General features: G+C 36.9%; 3 protein-coding genes across 3 annotated transcripts; all 3 read right to left on the bottom strand.

Annotated features, from left to right (window-relative positions):
• Window positions 1–595: 595 nt before the first annotated feature.
• Window positions 596–1552, bottom strand: LOC100492335 (olfactory receptor 12D3). The gene has a single exon (XM_002937765.3). It carries the CDS (start codon window positions 1544–1546, stop codon window positions 596–598), a length of 951 nt encoding a protein of 316 aa, XP_002937811.3. The 5' UTR covers window positions 1547–1552.
• Window positions 1553–8067: 6515 nt separating this feature from the next.
• On the bottom strand, window positions 8068–9033 carry LOC100492502 (olfactory receptor 12D2-like). Its single transcript, XM_002937766.1, has one exon. The coding sequence runs from the start codon at window positions 9031–9033 to the stop codon at window positions 8068–8070; it is 966 nt and encodes a 321-aa protein (XP_002937812.1).
• Window positions 9034–16777: 7744 nt separating this feature from the next.
• LOC100492663 (olfactory receptor 12D3-like) lies at window positions 16778–17725 on the bottom strand. Its single transcript, XM_002937767.3, has one exon. It carries the CDS (start codon window positions 17723–17725, stop codon window positions 16778–16780), a length of 948 nt encoding a protein of 315 aa, XP_002937813.3.
• Between the last annotated feature and the right edge of the window lie 5862 nt (window positions 17726–23587).

The following is a 23587-nucleotide window of genomic DNA, read 5'->3' as shown; positions in this document are numbered from 1 at the left end:
CTTTTTGCTATGTCCCTGTGTGTGTGGCTCTCTGCTTCTTTATTATTGTTTTTGCCAACACCCAGGGCTTTTGATCTTTTGGATGGTGTGCTTCTGTTTGTTCTATGTATATATATACAGTATAAAAAATGCAAATCCCTCTCCATTTTTTCTTATTGAATCTTGTGAGAATTTTCCTGACTTGTTCTTGTAATTTCTCAAGAATGAAATATTTAGCATTGCATAAGGTTCCTATAAAATGTAAAGGTCAACAACTCTGGACAACTCTCAAGTAGAAAGAAACCCAATCAACCAAATGCTAATGTGACAATTGGTTTGAATGGCTCTTTGGAGCTCTGAGTCAAGAGATGCAAAAACATCTGATAAACAGAAAAAATAACGTTGAAAAATCATCGTCAGCATCAGGGTTTCAGGATCATATATGTTTCAGTGCTGCTGCTAAGCACTAATACCCTACCCAACACAATTGTGTTGTGTTCAGGAAACACTTTCTGAGGAACTAACACCTTTATCAATTATGATAATTAACGTGTCCATTTGTTAAAAAAAGTTTTCTGACTATCAAGGATCTGTTCATGACAGTGTGGAAATCATTTCATAAATTGGCCCCCATTTGTAAATGAGGCCCCACGTTTCCTAAAAACATTTTTGTTAGAGCTTTTTTCACATCTTTGTTTCTTAGTGCATAGATAAAGGGATTTAAGGCTGGTGTTACCACGGTGAAGAGCACTGCAGTAATTCTGTCCTGCTCTAAAGAGTCTTTTGAAGGTGGTCTTAGATAAGTGCAAAAGGCAGTTCCAAAGTATAACAAAACAACGGTCATATGGGAAGTGCAGGTGGATATGGCTTTGTGTCTACTGTGAGTGGACTGAATGTTCTGGAGATGCCTACTGATGAATACATAAGATATTATAATCAGTATAAATGTGAACACGGCTACACATCCAGTAACTATAGACACTAAACTTTCATTGAGGTGGGTGTCAGTGCAGGCAAGTTTGAGAAGGGGTTTAATATCACAATAAAAATGAGTGAGTTTGTTCATCATGCAGAAAGGCAACCTGGAGGTCAGAATGGTGTGAGACAATGAATAGACAAAGCCAGTTGTCCAACATACAGCAGATAACTGAATGCATGTAGCTTTAGCCATGAGAACATGGTATCGGAGTGGATTACATATAGCAACATACCTATCATAGGACATGGTAGCGAGAAGCATAGCCTCTGTGCTTCCTAAAAAATGAAAGATGTGGAGCTGAGTTATACACCCCTGAAAAGATATCCTCTTTTCCTCCACCACCAACCCAGCCAGCATTTTAGGTACCGTAGTGGATGAGTAGAAGAAATCTAAAAAGGAAAGATTGCCTAAAAAGAAATACATAGGGTTGTGCAACTGATAATCCAAAATGACTACAAATACAATGCTGAGATTGCCCACAAAACTGAAAAGGTAAAACATTAGGAACACTGTGAAAAGAAAGAGCTGTAGCTGTGGTTGGTTGGTGATTCCCATAAGGATAAATTCCGTTACCACTGTCTGGTTCATTTTAGTCAGCAAATAATAACAAATATTAATTGAGATACAAGTCTTTCTTAATGGCAGAAAGAGCGATGATAATATTAATCATCTAATTGTTTTATTTATATCTTACACGGAACCAGCTGAATTTTATGGACCCTGTGTGTCCTCAAAAATAAAAAAAATCCAATGATTTATTAGAGCAGTTTTCAAAAAGTGAGAATTCCAAAAGTTTTCCACAAAACCCAACAAATAAATGATAATAATGTTTGACCAGGGAAATATCAGATTGACCTTTTCGGGCCCAGGATGTCGCCCAGTATTTGTTTGCCTTGCTCTGATTCCTCTCGAATAGACTATAGAAGGTGTTGGAAAGGCTGAATGTGAAGAAGATTATTTTATTTGTAGCTAACGATGATACAAATGATTAGTTCCTTCTAGTGCTTATTATAAGTATTTACGTGTTCCATTACGCAACCTAGCTAACAAATTTTACACTCCACTGAGGTTTATTCTAACAAATTTTATATTCAACTAACATTATAACTTCTAAATGAACATAAAAAAGATAATTCCAGTGTTTTCTTATTAAGCCAAATGTAAAAGCTTCAAAGGATCAAGTCCATGGTACAGGTTATGAGGTTATGGTACGGGTTAGAAGGAATCCAATACTTTATAGGATCTATTTCAGGAACAGAAATGAATTATCTCCAATCTTTTAAGATGTTAATCATTTTTTTAATTATACTCAGAATGGTTAGATATATAGATTCACTCCCAGATATAACTCACAGGTTCAATAACTAATCTAGGAAAGCTTTTTAACATAAAACTGGGGCAGATTTATCCAAGTGTGAATTTAGTGCTCACCACAGTAACATTCCCCCGCTCTCTAATAATCATTCCTATGGGGCATTAAAGGGGTGTTTTTTAAATATATATAAGTTAGGGTGCGGCATTTGATAAATACGCCTATAAAAATTCCATAAGAATAAACAGAGTGGGGGAGGTTTACTGTAGTGAGATCTAAATTCATTTTTGGATAAATCTCATGCATGTTAGTCTTTGAATGGAAGGATAGAGTTGGATAAATGTAACAAAAACAGAAGTGGACAATGCAGAATGCTCTCCAGACTAGTGAAGACTGGGCTAGAAATGATCTCTTGGAAGTAAAACAAAAGAACAGGTAGGCTGCAGTTGGATACCTTGCTCTTTATTATCAAAACTCTGAAAGAAATCTGCAGTACAGGTATAGGACCCATTATCCAGAATGCTCAGGACCAAGGGTATTACGAATAAGGGGTCTTTCCGTAATTTGGATCTCAATACCTTAAGTCTACTAAAAAATCAATAAAACGTTAATTAAACCCAATAGGATGGTTTTGCATCCAATAAAGATTAATTATATCTTAGTTGGAATCAATTACAAGGTTCTGTTTTATTTCTACATAGAAAAAGGAAATCAGTTTTAAAATTCTGAATTATTTGATTAAAATGGAGTCTATGGGAGACGGGCTTTCCGTAATTCGGAGCTTTCTGGATAACGGGTTTCCGGATAAGGGGTCCGATACCTGTATTATGCTTTGGCTACAGTTATCTGCTGTAGGAAAACAACACAAACAAAATAAATGGTAAATTGGCACAATGAGGAATACATAAATAGATAGCAAAATCAAATTTTGAATTAGAAGTTTTTGCACAAACCTGATATGTTTAGCAGTTGACTTCATACAATGTAAACATACAATTCACACCCTTAATTAATGTAAAATAAGAAAAGTATTTTTTTTCCAGGTATAATTAAACTGATAATATTTCCAAAATATCCTTGGGCTCCCAAAGACCGCATTATCATTAGGAACACTGAATAGAGATTTTAGTTGTGGGAGGTCATGACCAATATACTTGCATTTACAAATTATTCAGAACCCTTTGTGCTTCTGGATAGTATGGAGTATTATGTACTTAATCTGTAAAGGAATCTCTGCCACTTCAGCTGAATTGTCTTAAAAGTATAGTCAAAACAGTTTCAGAGGCCTATATCTGTAATTGTGGGGCAAGTAGCCCATCACCTCCCTGTGTTTCTTCATAACTACGGGGCAGGGACCTCCATCCTCTTGTGTCTTTAACTCTTGACTTATTGCAACTGTATTTATTTGTATTTATTGTTATACTTTGTATTTATCTATTATTATCTTAATAACCCCCTGTTTGTATTAATGTATTATAATGTACAGCGCTGCGTACATAAGTAGCACTTTATAAATAAAGATATACATACATATATACCTCTTCGGCTAGTTGTTGCCATCCAGTTCAGACAAGGACTCAGTAATACCAAACCATAAGTGTATTTGTGTAATATCTATGTCTTCCATCTCATCTGTTACATTGAAGGGACTACAAAATGAATAACTCAAAATAAATCCTATTTAATATATGTATATTTTGCATTTATTTCACATACAAAATCTATTGGTTGTGCATCATTTGCAGCACATTTTGCTATAGGGAAAAAAGATCTTTGTTTCTTTGTTTTGGAACTTTTTAGCTTCAACAGACAAGGAAGGAAGGAACAGGTTGAGACATTGCAAGCTGGTGGAATAAAGGCTGAATGCATGTACTGAATTGGCTTACCTTTAACGTTTACATTCAAAACATATTTGTTAAAAAATAAAATATAGTGCGCCCCAGTGTACATAATGATTTTTAGTTCTTTCTTTTATAGAAAAGAAAACCTTGGAGATTTGATGCCTAACTCTTCCCTTGGAGAACCCAAAAAGCCAATTATTTTTGTATTCAGACACTAGGGGCAGGAAATGTCCTGGGGAAATACTGTATCAGCATACCATTAATATATTCTATATGACATACTGATAAAAGTTTTAGGTTCCATTTAAGCTCACCTGGCTAGCTTACCCAAAAAGCTAAATTGATGAGTAGAGTTCTACCCAATGGGACAGCAACATTCACTAGAATTATATTACTTATATTACTTTGCTTACTTGACAATTGGGTTAGTAAATTCATTCAAGAGAAACTTAATACAAGGGGTAGATTGAACTCAATTGTTTGAAAAATTACATCTAGAATTGTCATTAGAAAACATGTACCGGTCTTCTCCAAGGGGGGCATTTACTAAACAGTGAATTGAGTTTTCACGAATTTCGACAATTTGCTAAAGGTTGAGCAAGCTGTATATGTGGGGACTACAGATTAGAGGCGCTGGAACCTGCAGAGGGAAGCCATGATGAAGTTGTTGCACACAAGGACCCAGGCCACCATGTTTTGTTGGCAACTATGTGATGTAGACTAGGCATTAATATATTATTTTAGTTTAAATAACCATTTATTTGTAACAGTCCCTTGATTTATTATTCAATATATTCCTTTTAATATAAACTTATTGGTGTGGAATAATTGTCTGCTTCTCAAAAGAACCATTACCCCAGTAAGAGGGGTGAAGAATATTATTACAGGTATCGGACCCCTTATCCGGAAACCCGTTATCCAGAAAGCTCCGAATTACGGAATGCCCGTCTCCCATAGACTCCATTTTAATCAAATAATTCAGAATTTTAAAACTAATTTCCTTTTTCTATGTAGAAATAAAACAGAACCTTGTAATTGATTCCAACTAAGATATAAATAATCCTTATTGGATGCAAAACAATCCTATTGGGTTTAATTAATGTTTTATTGATTTCTTAGTAGACTTAAGGTATTGAGATCCAAATTACGGAAAGACCCCTTATCCGGAATACCCTTGGTCCCGAGCATTCTGGATAATGGGTCCTATACCTGTATTAATATTATTTAAAATCTTACAATACACGCGCACTGTCACACAATTTTTAGAAGTGCACACACGTATGCACAACCATTCCCAATTTTTTTTAACATATTAATTTTAGACTTTTGTTGTCTGTTTTTCACCTAAAAGCTGTTTATTTGACATTGTGACTATTAAATCAAGTATTTTGACCACTAATTATGCAGCGTGATCAGTAATTGCGTTTATTTAATTGATTTACACAATTTTTTTCTTTGATTTCTGTCACTTTATTGCATTTTTAGTTCTTCATATTTGCACTTTGATAGTTTGGAAAAGAAAGACCCGTTTACCCATGTTGGATTTGTCAAAATGTGCACTTTCCAAAAATATATGGTTTTCTGGCATCTTTGTACAGTTAGTGGGTCTTTTGATGTTGAGGCAGAGGGCTTAGTTTGCAGAATCTGAGTTTAATCGGAGGAAACTTATAAGCACTATTTGCATTTTAGGTCCCTACAGGCCACATAATTTGGTATATCTAAGCATATTGGGTTAATATGCACTGTTCAGATGATATATTTTTGTATGTAAAAAATTATGCAGCAAACTTGAATCTTAGCAATGAATTTCTAGGTTAGGCTTAGGCATACCACCCAGTACAAAAGCTGAGAGGCCACAAGCTGATTCAGCACCAAACCCACTCCCTTAGAGAAAGCACTTTATCAAGACCTTTCCACCTTCCTAGGTGGGTGAGGACGTGCTCTAAAATTCTGTTAGACAGATCACTTTTCAGAAGACAGAGACTAATATTTGAATATATTAGTCTGAGATAAATTGCCACTAAAAGTGGGAGGCAGTTTACCTGTAGATGACTGTCCAGAAAGCCTGAGCTTTTGCACCAGTTTTTCTGAGCAGATAAGGCAGCATCTCAGATCAGGTAGGTCCTGGTCCAGGAGGACTACAAAATCTGCTTATGCTGAAAGAACCACCCTAAATTAGATTGTGGAAGCACCAGCCCTGTGAGCCCTTTCCTTAGAAAATACAGAAAAGGTTTAATGGCCAGTGCATACAGTTGTCCCACAAATGAGTTTCCTTAACAAATTCCTTGTCCAAAAGCCAGAGGTGCAGTCAGAGACCAATTGATTTTAACTAACCACATTGCAGAGGTGTACAGTGTTTTCAAGTAGACCACAAACTAGGTCAAAACTATAGAATTTCAGAATGCCCATGAGTTATTGGTGATCCCCTTCTCTAGATCCAGTGCAGGACAGACCAGTCCTTCAACCAAAATGCAACAAGTACATTAGAGGGGATTATAGGCAGATGGGGGATGTTCTTTTTTCCCATAAAAACAATCAACGCACCAGAGGCCCCCCCTTTAGATTAGAGGAACGGAGGTTCCATTTGAAGCAGCGTAGGGGGTTCCTCACGGTGAGGGCAGTGAGGTTGGGGAATGCCCTTCCTAGTGATGTGGTAATGGCAGATTCTGTTAATGCCTTTAAGAGGGGCCTGGATGAGTTCTTGAAAAATCAGAATATCCAAGGCTATTGTGATACTAATATCTACAGTTAGTATTAGTGGTTGTATATATAGTTTATGTATGTGAGTGTTGTGTGTGCTGGGTTTACTTGGATGGGTTGAACTTGATGGAATCTGGTCTTTTTTCAACCCTATGTAACTATGTAACTATGCAGCAAATCTTGGACCAAAATAGCCTGGGGCTGTGTTGAACTGGTCAGGATGAATCACCTTTCCCATTACAGACTTGAGCCTGAGTCAGATAGCTTTGGCTATGATCTTATAGTCTGTTCTGAGCTGCCAGTTCTTAATAGAGTGGAGATCCCCCTATTTGGATAGCAGGGACAACACTGCCTGACAGCACGAAAGGGGCATCTCTATGGAAATCAGGTCCCAGAGTCTCAGAACAGAAAGAACTCTGCAGTCAGTCTGTCTAGACCAGGGGTCCCCAACCTTTTATACGTGTGAGCCACATTCAAATAGAAAAAGTGTTGGGGAGCTAAATAAGATATTTAGTAGACTCTATGCAAACTGTCATCCTAAGGGAGACAAAGTTACAAATTCAAAAATAAGCACCCACTTTAAGGCCACTGGGAGCAACATCCAAGGGGTTCATGAGCATCAAGTTGCTCACAGGCCACAGGTTATGTCACGATTGGTATCCCAAAACTCAGAATAGACACCAAGGATCGAGTCATGGCTCACGCTTCTGCCTATAACAGTCGCCTTTCATGTAGGGAGGAGCCCTTCCCTGCTCGGATGCCGCCAGAACTTAAAGTGATAGACACAAGGTGAGAGTTCTGAGCAGACAGGGGAACCAAGTTGTGTGACAGGAGGAATGGGAACCGGGCTAGCGTGGTCAAAAGACAGGCCGAAGTCAGCACGATTAGTCAGTGCAGTACAAAATCGGAAGGCGAAGAATAGTCAACAAACAGGCAAACGTCGGTTCAGGCAGTTATAAGGCATTGGTCAGGAACAGGCAGGAGTCAAAGCACAGGAAACCAGAACAGGAATGCACCCAGGAACAATCTAGAATTGACCTACGTTGGGCACATACAGAAGATGGCGGGCGTCCCTGCCACCCCACTGGACCACCAGGTATCTTTAAAGGTTTGGGATCACTGGTCTAGACTTTATTGGTTCCTATGTGTAGTGTATGAGTGCTGCTAAGCTATGCTATGATAATAAATCTGTCAATTTGATAATTTTGTCAAAAAGTTTCCTGTCAAAAAACTTTTCATGTCATTGTAGATATTTATCATAAATGGGATTTCATAAATCTGCCCCCCATTCGCAAAGAAGACCGCATGTTTCCTAAAAACATTTTTGTTAGAGCTTTTTTCACATCTTTGTTCCTTAATGCATAGATAAGGGGATTTAATGCTGGTGTTATGACTGTGAAGAGCACTGCAGTAATTCTGTCCTGCTCTAAAAAGTCTTTTGTTGCTGGTCTCAGATAAGTGCAAAAACCAGTTCCAAAGTATAACAAAACAACAATCAAATGGGAAGTGCAGGTGGATATGGCTTTGTGTCTACCATGAGAGGACTGAATGTTCAGGAGATGCCTACTAATGAACGCATAAGATATTATAATCAGTATAAATGTGAACACGGCTACAGATCCAGTAATTATAGACACCAACCTTTCATTGAGGTGGGTGTCAGTGCAGGCAAGTTTGAGAAGGGGTTTAATATCACAGTAAAAATGAGAGAGTTTGTTACTCAGGCAGAAAGGCAACCTGGAGGTCAGAATGGTGTGAGACAATGAATAGACAAAGCTTGTTATCCAGCATACAGCAGATAACTGAATACATGTAGCCGTAGCCATGAGAACACGGTATCGTAGTGGATTACATATAGCAACATACCTATCATAGGACATGGTAGTAAGAAACATAGCCTCTGTGCTTCCTAAAAAATGGAACATGAAGAGCTGAGTTATACACCCCTGAAAAGATATCCTCTTTTCCTCCACCACCAACCCAGCCAGCATTTTGGGTACCGTAGTAGATGAGTAGAAGAAATCTAAAAAGGAAAGATTGCCTAAAAAGAAATACATAGGGTTGTGCAGATGATCATCAAAAATGACTATAAATAAAATGCTAAGATTGCCTACGAAACAAAAGAGGTAAAACATGAGGAACGTAGTAAAAAGAAAGAGTTTCAGTTGAGGTTTGTCGGTCATTGCCATAAGGATAAATTCTGTCACCGCTGTGTGGTTCATTTCAGCCGGCAAATAATGACAAATATTAGTTGATATGTAAGGTTTGGGAACTCAGTAAAGGAGGGTTTTCTTAATGCCAGAAAGAGTGATGATAATATTAGTTAATCTTCTGTTTGTTTCGGTCATAACCTACATGCAGCTGCCTGAATATTACTACTCCCCATGTATCCTCAAAAAAGGAAGAATGTCTAATTATTTATTAGCATTAGAGCAGCTTTCGAAAAGTGAGAACTCCAAAAGTTTTCCACCAAAACGAATAATATTTAACCAGGGAAATATCAGATTTTGGGTCCAAGATGTAGTTTTGACCTTTTGAGTATGTGTTTGCTTTCTGCTAAGTCCTCAGGAATAGAGTATAGAAGGTGCTGCAAAGATTGAAGGTGAAGAAGGTTTATTTGTAGCCTTACTAACTGTGATACATAAAAATGGTAACACAATGCGTTCCTTCTAGTGTTCCTCATTTTAGTATTTGTTTCATCATGTAAGTTACCTAAAAAATGATGTGCCCCATTGAGGTTTATTCTGCTTAAAGATACTGAACTAATATTATAGCTTCAATATAAACAGAAAAATATAATTCCATATAAAAGGTTTTCTTATTAAGCACACTGTAAATGCTTCAGAGGATTGAGTCCATGGTAAAGGTTATGAGAAACCAACTAAAAAAATTGTTAGAGAAATAGACTCACTCCCAGGTTCACTTGAAATGACAAATCTAGGAAAGATCTTTAACATTAAACTCTATGCCAATACATGTTAATCTTTGAATAAGGGTTACTAAATCTGAAAATTCAGGAACACATTTAGAATATCCAGCTAAAATGGCTGCAATGACAGCAATTAAATGTAAATATAATCCATGCAACATGCATTTATTAGACATTTCCCTGAATTTTCAAGTGATCAGTAACCTTACTTTGAATGGTTGGATGCAGTTGAGCCATGGGATAGATGTAACTAACACAGAAGCGGCAGTGCAAAATGGCCTTATGACCAGAGTAGCCTGGACTGGAAATGATTTCTTGAAAGTAAAACAAGTTGGATTCCTTGCTCTTTATAATCAAAACTCTGGTAGAAGTTGGTAATATAATGCTTAGCCCACAATCATCTATTAAGAAAAACCACATGAATAAAACAAATAGTAGAAGTGGCACAATCAGAAATACATGAACAGATACCAAGATCAAATGTTGAGTTAAACTCTTTGCACAAACCTGATGTGTTTAGAAGTAGACTTCATACAATGTAAACATACAATGCACCCCATTAATGTATGTATATTTTACATTTATTTCTTTCACATACAAAATCTATTGGTTGTCCATGACTGTGCATCATTTGCAGCACATCAAAACCAAATAATTTTGCTATAGGGTAACAGGATCTTTGTTTCTTTCTCATGCCATGAAATTAAACATGAATTGTTAGCTACCTAAGGCAAGGAAGGAAATGCAAGCAGGGTAAGGTGTTGCAAGCTGGTTAAATGAAGGCCAAAAAAATGTTCTGAATTAGCTTACCTTTAACGTTTACATTCTAAAAATATTTATTACAAAAATAAAAGAAAGTCAGTGCTATTGTACATGATGGTTTTTAGACTGAGAACTGGTTTCTTCCTTTTAAATAACTTGCTTTTATAGAAAAGTAATGGAGAAAACCTTGGAGATTTGACGACAAACTCTACCCTTGGAGAACCAAAAAAGCCAATTATTTGTGCATTCAGACACTAGGGGCAGGATGTCCTGGGGAAATAACAGCATGCAATTATCACATTCTATATGACAGACTGATAAAAGTTTGAGGTTCCTTGTCTTAGCAAAAAAGCTAATGTTCTAATGATGTTCTCATGATGTTCTCAGGTTTAATGCCAGCCAAGTGATGAGAAGAATTCTATCCAATGGGACACCAGCATTTCATTCACTAGAATTATATTACTTATATTACTTTGCTTATTTAGGAGTTGGGTCAGGAAATCCATTCAAGAGAAACACAACTTGTGAACACATTTTCCTAGTTAATCGTTATTAGAAATGAAATGAAAAAGACCTTTTTAGAACAGACAGAGAATAGATGTGACATTTGTTACTTAGGCACAATAAAAGGGCAATACAAATGCAATTGAAGTTGCAAGAATGTTGGATGACACAGAAAGACTAAAGCTGGCCATACACATGAAGACCCGCTGGTTTAGCCAGGTCATGGATAATAAGAGCCGCTATGCAGGAAGTTGTATTGGGGACCACATCAATGCATGGACCCAAGGTGCCATGTACAACACAGGAGACATTTGTACCTTACCCTGCCAGCATATATGAGGCCATAGTAAGCAGTCAATGGACACTGAACTAAGGGGGATCATGATCAAGTGAGAGGAGAGAAAGCTGCAGGAATGATTGGAACTCAAAGCAGGTGCAATATTGTTAACAGTTGTATATTACAAAGTTGTTTAATTTAGTGCTAAGAACCTATTCATGTATTTTATAAAAATTACTTCAAGTGCACCTACTGTCACAGGGAAATCCTGGAGCTACTCCTAGCTTGAAGGTTGCAATAATTGCAGTGTTTACTCTGTGGGCTGCTTCAACATGGGCAGAAATTTTGTGTCCAAATAATCATGCACAAATGCCATTATAATCTTGAGCATTGGAAATAATGTAATTCCCACTTTGACAATTTTTTGTACAATATAGGTACAAGTGCTGCCATCATGGCAGGCGACTGCAACAACACTAGAACTGTGGGATAAAATGCTTCATTGTGGGTTAAAAACATGGCAGATTGTGTCCAAAATTGGACACTGTATTTACATCTGTAGATTACACCTCGTGTGTTCATGTGATTAGAAGCTAGCAGTAGAAAAAGTAAGAAAGGCATAGATTGTGAGAGCCCCTCAAATAACGTCAGTCACAATTCATAGTCTTTGGAAGGTAGCAGTGAATGTGGCAGAGGGAGGTCTGTATATAATAGCCACATGTGCAGACAGAGAGTAGAGGCCTATTTATTACCATTCACATTTTTAGTGGTTTAAAAGTTTTTTGAAACCACAAATAAACTCATTTTCTGTAAGAATTTTGTTACAATTTGTCTAGGGCAGCTCCCATTGACTCTTTCAGTGTCCCAGCATACTTTGCTCTTGCACATCAAGTACAGAAATCAACAAACAATTACTGTCCCGTGCCTGCACTTGCCCAGGGCCAGGGAGGCGTTGGGGATGCTGGAGCACTGGAAGAGTATGACTAAAATGCTGAGAAGTCTTGATAAATTTCTTAGCATCTCCAACAACCTATTTGTTCCTGTTCATAGGCCCCATAAAGGAATTCAGGGGGAAATCTGCTCTTTGTATTGTCAAGTTGACAAAAAAAAAAAATCGAAGCTGATGGTATATAAGAGCTTTTAGCTGATCCTCCTTCTTTCTTTATCCCCTCCATTGATACTTTCCATGATACTGGCATTCTCTTTCCAAGCAACTTACATCAATTGCTGCAGCTCTGGCCACCTCTTAATGGGTGATGGTCTATTTCTCAGCAGGAAGAAAATCAGCAGAACATAATTATGCCCCAATAGTGTGCAACACTGGTACTGTACTTACCCCCAAAATACTTGAAGTGGATGTAAAGTCAAAAATAATAATCATTGTATGTGTTATTTAGACCAAATAAAATAAAGTTGCAATATAAGCTTATTAAAATTCTCTACCATTTTTTAATTAGGATCCATGATTTTGCATCTTATGCTATTCCCCTGAAATGAGCTCTGATCACATCTCCAGGAAACCTACAGGGCCAGTAGCCATTCTGAAAAAAAAGCAGGAGACTTTGTTACAGAATTGAAAATAAAAATCAAAACAAAAGGACTGTCCTATACCACACTTTAAACTTGAAAAAAGCACAGGAGTTTGTTTACTGGACTGTCGTTAAGGTGGCCATACATACTAAGATCCGCTCGTTTGGCGAGGTTGCCAAGCGAGCGGATCTTCTCCCAATATGTGTTTTAACTGCTTTGTCATCTGATTTGACCAATATATTTCTATTATGAGGCAAATTTATTAAACTTAATGGTGTTCCAATACCAGATGGTACTCATCCAAGGGTAATAAATGAGATTAGCTCTGTAACTGCCAAACCTCTTCACTTAATTGTTTAGGGTTCATTGAGGTCTGGCATGGTGCAGAGAGACTGGCGAATTGGTACCACTATTCAAAAAGTGATCGCGTTCTCAACCTGAAAACTATTGGCCTGTTAGTCTGACATCTGGAGAAGAAAAAGTTTTTGAAGCGGTAATAAGGGGTAAGACACTTTACTACATTGCAAATAACAATACTATGAGTTTTGGTGGGACGTTTGTTGTTGTGGGGCGTTTGTCGACCAGAGTCACTGGTTGATGACACGCATATGAGGTGCGGCGAGACCAGGTGGAAGACGCAGAAGTGCACAATGTGTGGGAAGTGGCGGGAAAAGCGGGAATGGCGGGGGAAGGGCTAAACCAACCTTAAAAGGACATTGGGTGAAGGGGAGAGTTGTTTGCCCTTGAAAAAGCAGCGGCAAAATGCACGTAGGGCAGAGTTGGAGTGGGTATCATTGCCTTTTTAGTCCCTATAGGGAGTTGGTATTGTTGTTTTTATTATTAATATTTTTATCTATGCAATATTTCTCCTTGAATCTAATATCTTTTATCTGTTTTCTCTCTAAGGACCTGTGAGTTTGCGGCCCTGTTAGTAATTTAGTTCTTCCACATGTAGTTCAGGGAGGGTAAAATCCTGAGACCGCAGCTCCAGTGTTTCTGCCTTATCTTAATTTGTGGAATTCCCAGGGTTTAGATAGCCAAGTGTTGAGATAGCAAACCACAACAGGGAATTTCTCCACTAACTGAAATTATCAATTTTCCAACTTTTCTATATCAAGGTGGGGATTGCAGGGTGTGCTTTTTAACAGGAGTATTGGCTTTTTCTACTTATTCTCTTTTTCTAATTTATGCAATGATCAAATCCATATAAGCACTTGTCACTTTATTTACACAGAAAATATGCGTTCAAGCAAGAGTGAATGAATTAATATATACACATTAAGTGATTTTTTTGAAATTGTTTATTCTATGGCTACTATCCTGTCATATACAGGATTCAATTTAAGGTTCCTGTACTTACCTACAAAGCACTCACCGTTACCACACCACTCTATATAACCGATCTAATTCCCAGGTACAATCCCAGTCATTAACTCTGCACGTGACCTGCTTCTCTCCTCCTCACTCATCATCTCCTCTCACTCTCGCATCCAGGACTCTGGAACTCTCTGCCCCATCCCATTAGACTCTCAGAGTATCCAGGCTTTTAAACAGTCACTTAAAACTCACCTTTTCATTCAACCCTATAATCCAAGCCCTCATCAACTTAAATACCCACTGAACACCCCTACTCTTTGCTCACACACTCACTAACCATTGGTTTTCACCTCTTAGTCTGCACTTACCGCCACTTTACAAACCAACAAGAACCCTACCGCCACACTGGTTACTCTGACCTTATGTCTCAACCGCTCTCCCTCAGAGAGGGGCCCTCCCCCTATTGTCTCCAAACAATATCCAAACGTACCTTGAGTTCTTGATCAATCAGAATATCCAAGGCTATTGTGATACTAATATCTACAGTTAGTACTAGTGGTTGTATTTATAGTTTATGTATGTGAGTGTATAGATTGGTAGGTGTGGGTTAGGTGTGCTGGGTTTACTTGGATGGGTTGAACTTGATGGACACAGGTCTTTTTTCAACCCTATGTAACTATGTAACTATGTAACTATGTACCTGTGAATTATTTTTTAGGAATTGTTTGTATGTAGGTATGTACATGTTAACTGTTTGGTCTTGTTGTACCCCTTTACTCTGTGAAGCGCTGCACAGAATTATGGCACTATATAAATAATAATAATAAAACAGCGAATAAAGTACTGTCTTGCATAAAAAGGGCATTAACTCAATGGATGATTTTGCCTCTTTATAGGGCCCTGGTAAGGCCTCACCTTGAGTATGCGGTGCAGTTTTGGGCTCCAGTCCTTAAGAAGGATATTAATGAGCTGGAGAGAGTGCAGAGACATGCAACTAAACTGGTAAAGGGGATGGAAGGGTTAAACTATGAGGTTAGACTGTCAGGGTTGGGGTTGTTTTCTCTGGAAAAGAGGCGCTTGTGAGGGGACATGATTCCTTTTAACAAGTACATTAGAAGGTATAATAACAGATAGTGGGGGATATTTTCTCCAATAAAAATGATCAACGCACTAGAGGTCACCCCTTTAGATTAGAGCAACAGAACTGAAGCAGTATTGGTGGTTCTTCACGGTGAGGGCAGTGAGGTTGGGGAATGCTTTGTCATAAGACTCTGTTGTAACTGCAGATTCTATTAATGCCTTTAAGAGGGGTTTGGATGAGTTCTTGAACAAGGTACAAAGCTATTGTGATACAAAAATCTACAATTAGTATTGATGTTGGTGTATATATATATATAGTTTAAAAATGTGAATGTATAGATAGGTTGTTTATGAGTGCATGTATATATGTGCACTGGGGTTCGTTTGGAGGGGTTGAACTTGATGGAATTTTTTTAACCCAACTTAACTATGTAACTACGTAACTTTAGCAAACTTAATTACCGTCGCTTTACAAACCAAAAAGAACACTGGTTACCCTGACCTTATGTCACAACCACTCTCCCTCGGAGAGGGGCCCTCCCCCTATTGTCTCCAAACAATATCCAAATGTACCTCTGAATCATTTTTTATGAATTGTTTGTATGTATGTATGTATGTATGTATGAATGTATGTACATGTTAACAGTTTGGTCTTGTACCCCTTTACTGTGAAGCGCTGCACAAAATGATGGCACTATATAAATAATAATGATAATAATAATAATAGGTTGGTTATGAGTGTGTGTATATATGTGCACTGGGGTTTGTTTGGAGGGGTTGAACTTGATGGAATTATTATTACAGAGAAAAGGGAATCATTTAACCATGAAATAAACCCAATAGGGCTGTTCTGCCCCAATAAGGGGTAATTATATCTTAGTTGGGATCAAGTACAGGTACTGTTTTATTATTACAGAGAAAAGGGAATCATTTAACCATTAAATAAACCCAATAGGGCTGTTCTGCCCCCAATAAGGGGTAATTATATCTTAGTTGGGATCAAGTACAGGTACTGTTTTATTATTACAGAGAAAAGGGAATCATTTAACCATTAAATAAACCCAATAGGGCTGTTCTGCCCCCAATAAGGGGTAATTATATCTTAGTTGGGATCAAGTACAGGTACTGTTTTATTATTACAGAGAAAAGGGAATCATTTAACCATGAAATAAACCCAATAGGACTGTTCTGCCCCCAATAAGGGGTAATTATATCTTAGTTGGGATCAAGTACAAGGTACTGTTTTATTATTACAGAGAAAAAGGAAATCATTTTTTAAAAATTTGAATTATTTGCTTATAATGGAGTCTATGGGAGATGGCCTTTCTGTAATTCAGGATTTTCTGGATAACAGGTTTCCAAATAAGGGATACCATACCTGTATATGAAAATGCATATATGCTTCCATTAACATTTATTATAATAAAATAAATTAATCTGAAGGCCAACATGACTTTCTATAGTGAATGTTCTACTATTTAAAAATATAAACACTTTATTAACTTGTGGCAAAATAACATTTTTATGGTATAATATAGAAAATATATTCTGTTATTTAATGATTCTACTAAAGTTGGTTTCTAATAGCTTTTTTCCCATGCAAGATTGCTTTAAGAGATATTTTGACTTCTTGGTTCCTTAAAGCATAAATAATTGGGTTGAGGACAGGTGTAATAGTTGTGTATAGCAAAGCTGATTGTCTGTCTTGCTCCAGACTATCATTGGTGGCAGGTCTTAGGAACCTGGCAATGAGAGGCCCATAGAATAGAAACACAACAGTCAGATGTGATGTGCAGGTGGAAAGGGCTTTGTGTCTTTCAGGAGAAGAACAGACTTTGACTAGATGGATGCCAATGAAGATGTAGGACAGAGAAATAAGGCTTGATGTGCTGACTGCTAAAAACCCAGTTATTATTGTAACTAAGTTCTCATTGAGACTTGTATCTGCACAAGCTAGCTTCAGCAGCGGTTTTATATCACAGAAGAAGTGACTAATTCTGTCTATATTACAAAAAGTCAACCTGGAGGTTAGAATTGTGTGCGTCAATGAATAGAATAAACTCAGAACCCAACAGCCGGAGATAAGCCGGAAACATGCACTCTTTGCCATAATGATATTATATCTCAGGGGGATACATATTGCCACATATCTATCATAAGCCATGGCAGTAAGTAACATGGCTTCTGTACACCCAAAGAAGTGGAAAAAATAGATTTGTACTATGCAGTTCTGGACAGATATCTTTGATTCTTCTAATACCAAAGCACTCATCATTTTAGGAACAGTGGTGGATGAGTAGACAATGTCAAAAAAAGAGAGGTTACTAAGAAAAAAATACATTGGAGTGTGTAGATGTCTGTCGATTATAACCGCTGCCATGATACAGATGTTTCCCAGTAAAGTAAACATGTATAGAACGAGAAAAACTAGAAAAAGTACAGTCTGGAAATATGGAATATAGGTTATTGATAAAAGAATGAATTCCTTTACCAGTGTCTGATTTGTCTCTTCCATTTTCCTTGGTAGACAAAGGTAAGTTACAATGGCAACTGGCACTTTTTACTGTCAAATCTGTCTCCAGTTTAGTCCAAGAACCAAATAATATCCTTTCTCCAGCTGTACAACACATTAATACAGTTGCAATAAAATACTGTATTTATTTTGCTCTTGGAGTTTGTGGACTTCTTGCTTGAATACTAGAAATGGTTTGCCAAGTGTGGACCAAAAAACTAGACTCGCTGTTAGAAATTCCAAGTACTACTTAATGTATTTACTGTAACTGAATTGAACTTCACCGGTTGGCTAAAACCTTGAGAAGATTTAGAAAAGGAAGCTTTGCACAATAAACACATGAAACAGGAATAATTTTAATGAAATAGCTTGACGTTGATTATCGAAAATAAATATAAGACAGAATTCATGAGCGATACGGAAAAAATACTCTTGTAGAAGGATTGACTAAGAGAGCTATCAAGTAGATATTTGAGAGTTACAATATGGGTGAACTTTATAAAAATGTGAGATTAGAGCTCACCACAGAAAACTGTGCCCACTTTCTATTCACTCTATTCACTCCTATGGAATCTTATCTTATTTATGAAACAGTGAACTCTAACTTTCACCCAATGATAAATATACTTCTAAAGATTCCATAAGAACACATAAAAAGTTGGTGAATTTCTTCGTGACGAGCCCTAATCTCACATTTTGGTAAATCTGCCCCTATGAGTACTTATGTGCCCCTATGTGTGAGTCAGTTGATACTGTGAGTTAGCAAACTGGACACGACAAAAAAAAACTTACATGGGTTGCTTTTGAAATGAAGCAAGGTGAGGTGGTACATTACGAGGGGGGCTAGACAATCAACTTTTTTAACATGAGTCATCCTCCACCATCTGTTGCCTTGGTCCAAGCGCAGAAGTGGTAAGATTTGGTTTTATGGGGGAGGGGGGTTACCACCTGAAGTGGAAGGAGTTCCAGAAGCAACCCAAAACTGTACAGCTACATGCAACAAGCTATATTATAAAAGTGCTAAATGTTTATAGGTATTGATAGATCTTTTAAATTGGAGTCGATGTAGGGAAGGCACTGAAAGGAATGGTTCAGTCCAGATATATAAAACATCAGTTGTCTAATTAATAAAGAGTACATTTACCTTTGTAATTTTAGATGGCATAAATAACATAGGACTCCTTTTATGTATTTCCACAGGTGTTTCATCCACCTCTTAGTAGACCAGTTCAGACACGGGCCCCCAGAATTAACCAAAACTTATGATAATACACCTAAAACTTAATTATTGTTACAGTTATAACCACCATGTAATTGTAAAGTATACTTAGACACCCATAATTGCTGGTGAGGGTCAGTACCCTTAAAAATTATACATAAAGAGATATAATATTTATGCATGCAATTGCCATATACAAATTAAGCCCAAACACATTTCCTACCTGTGTTGGGACTAGTAGGGTCTAGTCATGACCTACAGTCCACCTAGGTGCCCCTACATGTTTTACTGCAGTGATCCCCAACCATTGGCTCAGGGGCAACATGTTGCTCACCAACCCCCTGGATGTTGCTCTCAGTGCCCCCAAACCAGGGAGTTATTTTTGAATTCCTGACTTGGGGGCAAGTTTTGGTTGAATAAAAACAAGAAATCCTACCAAATAAAGCCCCTGTAAGCTGATAGGGTGCATAGAGGCCCCTAATAGCCAATCTTAGCCCTTATTTGGCTCCTCCATGAACTTTTATGATGCTTGTGATGCTCTCCAAGTCTTTTTACATTCGACTGTGGCTCACGAATAAGAAAGGTTGGGGATCCCTGTTCTACTGCATCATGGTGAACATGTTTTTTGGCAGATATAAAAAGGCATACATATTTGAAAAGAAAATATACATTTACAGAAAAGATGAGCTGGCCTCACCTAAGCAATGCTCTATTGGTAAAGTTATGAATTTGGGCTGTGTATAGGCAACAGCAGCTGATTGTATGTTTCCTTATAAAACAGAGCACAAATAGCTTTAATATGTTTCTTCTGTTGGAATTTTATAGTTTGCAGGAGAATTTGGCTGGGGAGAACATCAGGTTTAATGTCTAAATTTACTGCATGTCTCTAGGGAACAAATTAAAAAAGCAAATTAATCAAGAGCATTATTTGGCAATGTAAAAGAATGTTAAAGAATCTTTTGGAAAAAACGACAGAGATATGTCAGCGTCAGACTGGGGCAGCAGAGGCCCACCATGGCTGCAACTTGAAGGGGCCCCTCATATATTAATAAAATGTTTTGCAGTGTTTCTGTGAGTGCCTATGGCTGTATTTACACAGACCTTTCTGATAAAGCTTACTTAGTTTTTACCTTTCCTTCTCCTTAAGTAAATAACCTTCTTCCATTTTAATGTGTATTCACTCAACTCGGCTGCGGAACTGAATGTGGAATTAATAGTATATAGTAATTCCCTTACCCATATACATGGTGTTTTGCATTCTTTTCTATTTTGCAGGATTTATTGGGTGGTGCTGAACTTGAATTTTAACTCATGAATTGTGATACTTGTGCAGGATTTAATATGTGTGTGTTACTACGTGTATATTATGCCTCTGCACCACATGGAACACATCAAGAGACTTCTATCAAGTCCACATGAATTTCTTTCAGGATAGAACAATAATCTGGTGAAACACTGAAACACTAATTCCTACTGTATTGCTAATCAGTACGTGAATATACAGCAATTAGAACCAATGGAAGGATTGACAGCAGTGCAAAGAAAAATGCAGATCAATATTCAAGATCTTAATAACTACAATTAATTTTAGGGCGGATGTACTAAATCTGAGATTTTATTTTCAAGTGTTTTTTCCTTTAATTCTAGAAAATCAATTTAAAAAGCTCCTTCTTTAATTTTTTTCATATTCATTCATACGTTTAATCATTAATTAATGATTTTTTTCTTGACCAACCTTCTCTCCTGTAAAGCTACCCGGTCTTGGACAGCTCAACACAGAAAAGTTTCTTAATTCAGGCCACAGGGCTCATCAACGCATTCACCTCTTAACACCAATAGACTTATATATCAGTTTTTGACTTTGTAAATTCAAGATTGTTTTTCTATATTCTTTTTTTTTTTTTTTTTAAATTAGAATGCTTGCATATTTATTATTATGGAAAATTGTTTGAATAAAAAAACACAAATGCTTCAAAAACTCAAATTGAAAATACGGCTTGACTTTGCCTAGGACAATTACCATTGACTTTAATATAAATTTTCTAGCTTTTAGATGGCAAAGTTTTATATTTGACTTTTTTTTTTTTTTTAAAGTGCACTTTGCACTTATCTACTAAAACTCGTTTTTTTTTCTGGCCTTGCAAGTTGTATAAAATCGACATGGTATAAATTTGAATTAAACTCGATCATTTCTGTATTTATAAAATGTCACGATAATGCTTGAATCGTTTGAATGAAAATTTCGAGTTTACATTTGAAAATCCCAAATTTTTCCAGTTCAAAGTATTGTTAAAACTCTATAGGAGCATTGGCACTCTTGGAAAACAATACTGTGTTTAAGTTTCACTTAAAACTGGGTGAAACTGAAAACAATGAGGGAATTAAGTTCCCCTTGAAAATGTGTGAAACTGAAAACGATAAGGGGATTAAGTTCCCTTTGAATCTGGGTGAAACTGAAAACAATGAGGGGATTAAGTTCCCCTTGAAGTTGAGTGAAACTGAAAACAATAAAAAGATTAAAAGTTGAAGGACAGGCTGTCACTGACAATTTTATTCCTTTCCTATTCTAAGCCTCTACAGGACTCAATGATATTTTTTATTTTTTTTTGCCAAAAAAAGTTACCTAAAAATTAATAAATCACGAATTATGGGAGATATTTTCAAAAAACAATAATGAAAACATTGAGTTCTGGAAAAAACCCATTCATCAATCTCGAAATTATCTAGAATTAAGAAAAAATATGACTTTATCTCAAAATTGCTTAGTAAATGTGCCCCTAAATATCATATATTCGAGTTTTTGATCCATAATTCAAATTTTGTGAGTTTTAGCACTAAAAAACTTATATCGTGAAAAAAAATCAAATCCGAATTTTAGAAACCTTCCCCAAATGATGAACAAACTGTGAAAAGGATATTACATAAAAGGACACCATGGAGCTGATTCACTAAAGTGCGATAAAATTTATTGCACGCTTTTTTACGTAAAAATAGACGCGATAATTAGCGCGCGATTCACCATAGTATTATCGCATACGTTAAGTCGCCATATCGCATGCGTTATTTTTCGCGCGACCGCATGCGCTAGTTTTAATGCATGCGTTAATTTCCGCGCTGAAAAGAATACGATCGCATGATTCACAATCACTTAGGCGCGCTAAATATCACATTGGTCTATGCGAAAATTAACACCTACTACAGGCAGGCGATAAATTATAGAAAAGTACAGTAAATGAGTTTTTGGCAATAAAATATGGACTTACAGTGCTATTTATTCAAGTATGTGTCTTTTTACTAAACTTTACTAAAGTCTTGGCATGTATGGAATTTCGCTACTAATATACAGTACTGCAGCGGTAAAAATTTAATCGCACAAAATACATTACTAGGTATAATAATTATAGAAAAGTACAGTAAATGAGCTTTTGGCAATAAAATATGGACTTTTTTCATGCGTTTCGCAAAACAATCTGCCAATGGCAAAACACACGAAAAAATTTGCCACGCAAAAATTCACCGCACGTCCAAAAATTTACACAAGCGTCAAAAAATAATAGTCGCGGGCAACAATTTTTTTGCCCGCACAACATTTTTGCTGTTTCGTGGATCTTTCGAAAGATTTGCTAATTTTTCACTAAAGATAACCAGAACACATTTGCTCATCACTAGTGGCTACTATTTATAAGCATCTACTATTTATATGCTACTATTTATATGCTACCATTTATATGCGGTGACAATTTATATACACTATTTCTAAGCTACTATTCATATTCGGCGACTATTCGCGTGCGTTGTTTAGCGCATGTACTGTCAAATACCGCTTGAAAATAGTCATCGCGAGTTAAATAACACATGCAATATCGCGCGTAAAATAGCGCAAGTATGCTTATAGTGAATCGTGCGAAAAGTCACGAAAATTAAGACGCAATAAAATTTTTACCGCACGCTATAACTAGCGCACGTTTTAGCGCATTTAGTGAATCGGCCCCCATATATCTAGTGATGAGCGACGGCAGGAAAAAAATCTGCAAAACGCATTTGTCGCACAACTTTTTTGTCGTCTGCATCTTTTTTTGTCTCACGTTTTTTTTTGCAGTAACCACGCCCATTTTCCCACAACCGAACCAAATTTGATGCGACCGCGCTGAACTTGACTTTGTTTCCCCTGCAGCTAATTTTCGCGTAAGTTTCGCAAAGCAATTCTCCAATGGCGAAATGTGGAAATTTGCTGCAAATCCATGCCTACCGAAAAAATGTGCTCATCACTACATATATCTATATTGAGCTTTTTACCTTGGACAAGATTAACAGAACCTAAGCTGAAAATACATTATTTCTATACTTTTAATAAAAACCTCTATTTTCTTTTTATAATGATGTAACTAAGAATTGTTTTGCTTCCACACATACTGTACTAACTCCCCTGTAATTAGCTCAGCTTAAATAGAGAGGCTGTTTTGTTGTAACGGTTATGGCCTACAGAAGTCAATTAAGCAACTGGTAAACTAATTTGCTAACTTGCAGAAAAAAATAGGAAACTGGAAACATGGAGTAGTTTTAGTTTCCCTATTTACCCTGTTTAGCTCAAGAAACCAAAAACCATAGATTTTTTGTAACTAAAACAATAGGTAACATATCACGAG

Source organism: Xenopus tropicalis, chromosome 8, assembly GCF_000004195.4.
Source record: "Xenopus tropicalis strain Nigerian chromosome 8, UCB_Xtro_10.0, whole genome shotgun sequence".
Classification (NCBI taxonomy): domain Eukaryota; kingdom Metazoa; phylum Chordata; class Amphibia; order Anura; family Pipidae; genus Xenopus; species Xenopus tropicalis.
The sequence above is the reverse complement of the archived record's forward strand: the minus strand, read 5'-3'. Positions and strand labels throughout refer to the sequence as shown.

Coding starts and splice junctions, on each gene's coding strand:
- LOC100492663 (XM_002937767.3), bottom strand. CDS start 17,725: ATGGAAGAGACAAATCAGACACTGGTAAAGGAATTCATTCTTTTATCA.
- LOC100492335 (XM_002937765.3), bottom strand. CDS start 1,546: ATGAACCAGACAGTGGTAACGGAATTTATCCTTATGGGAATCACCAAC.
- LOC100492502 (XM_002937766.1), bottom strand. CDS start 9,033: ATGAACCACACAGCGGTGACAGAATTTATCCTTATGGCAATGACCGAC.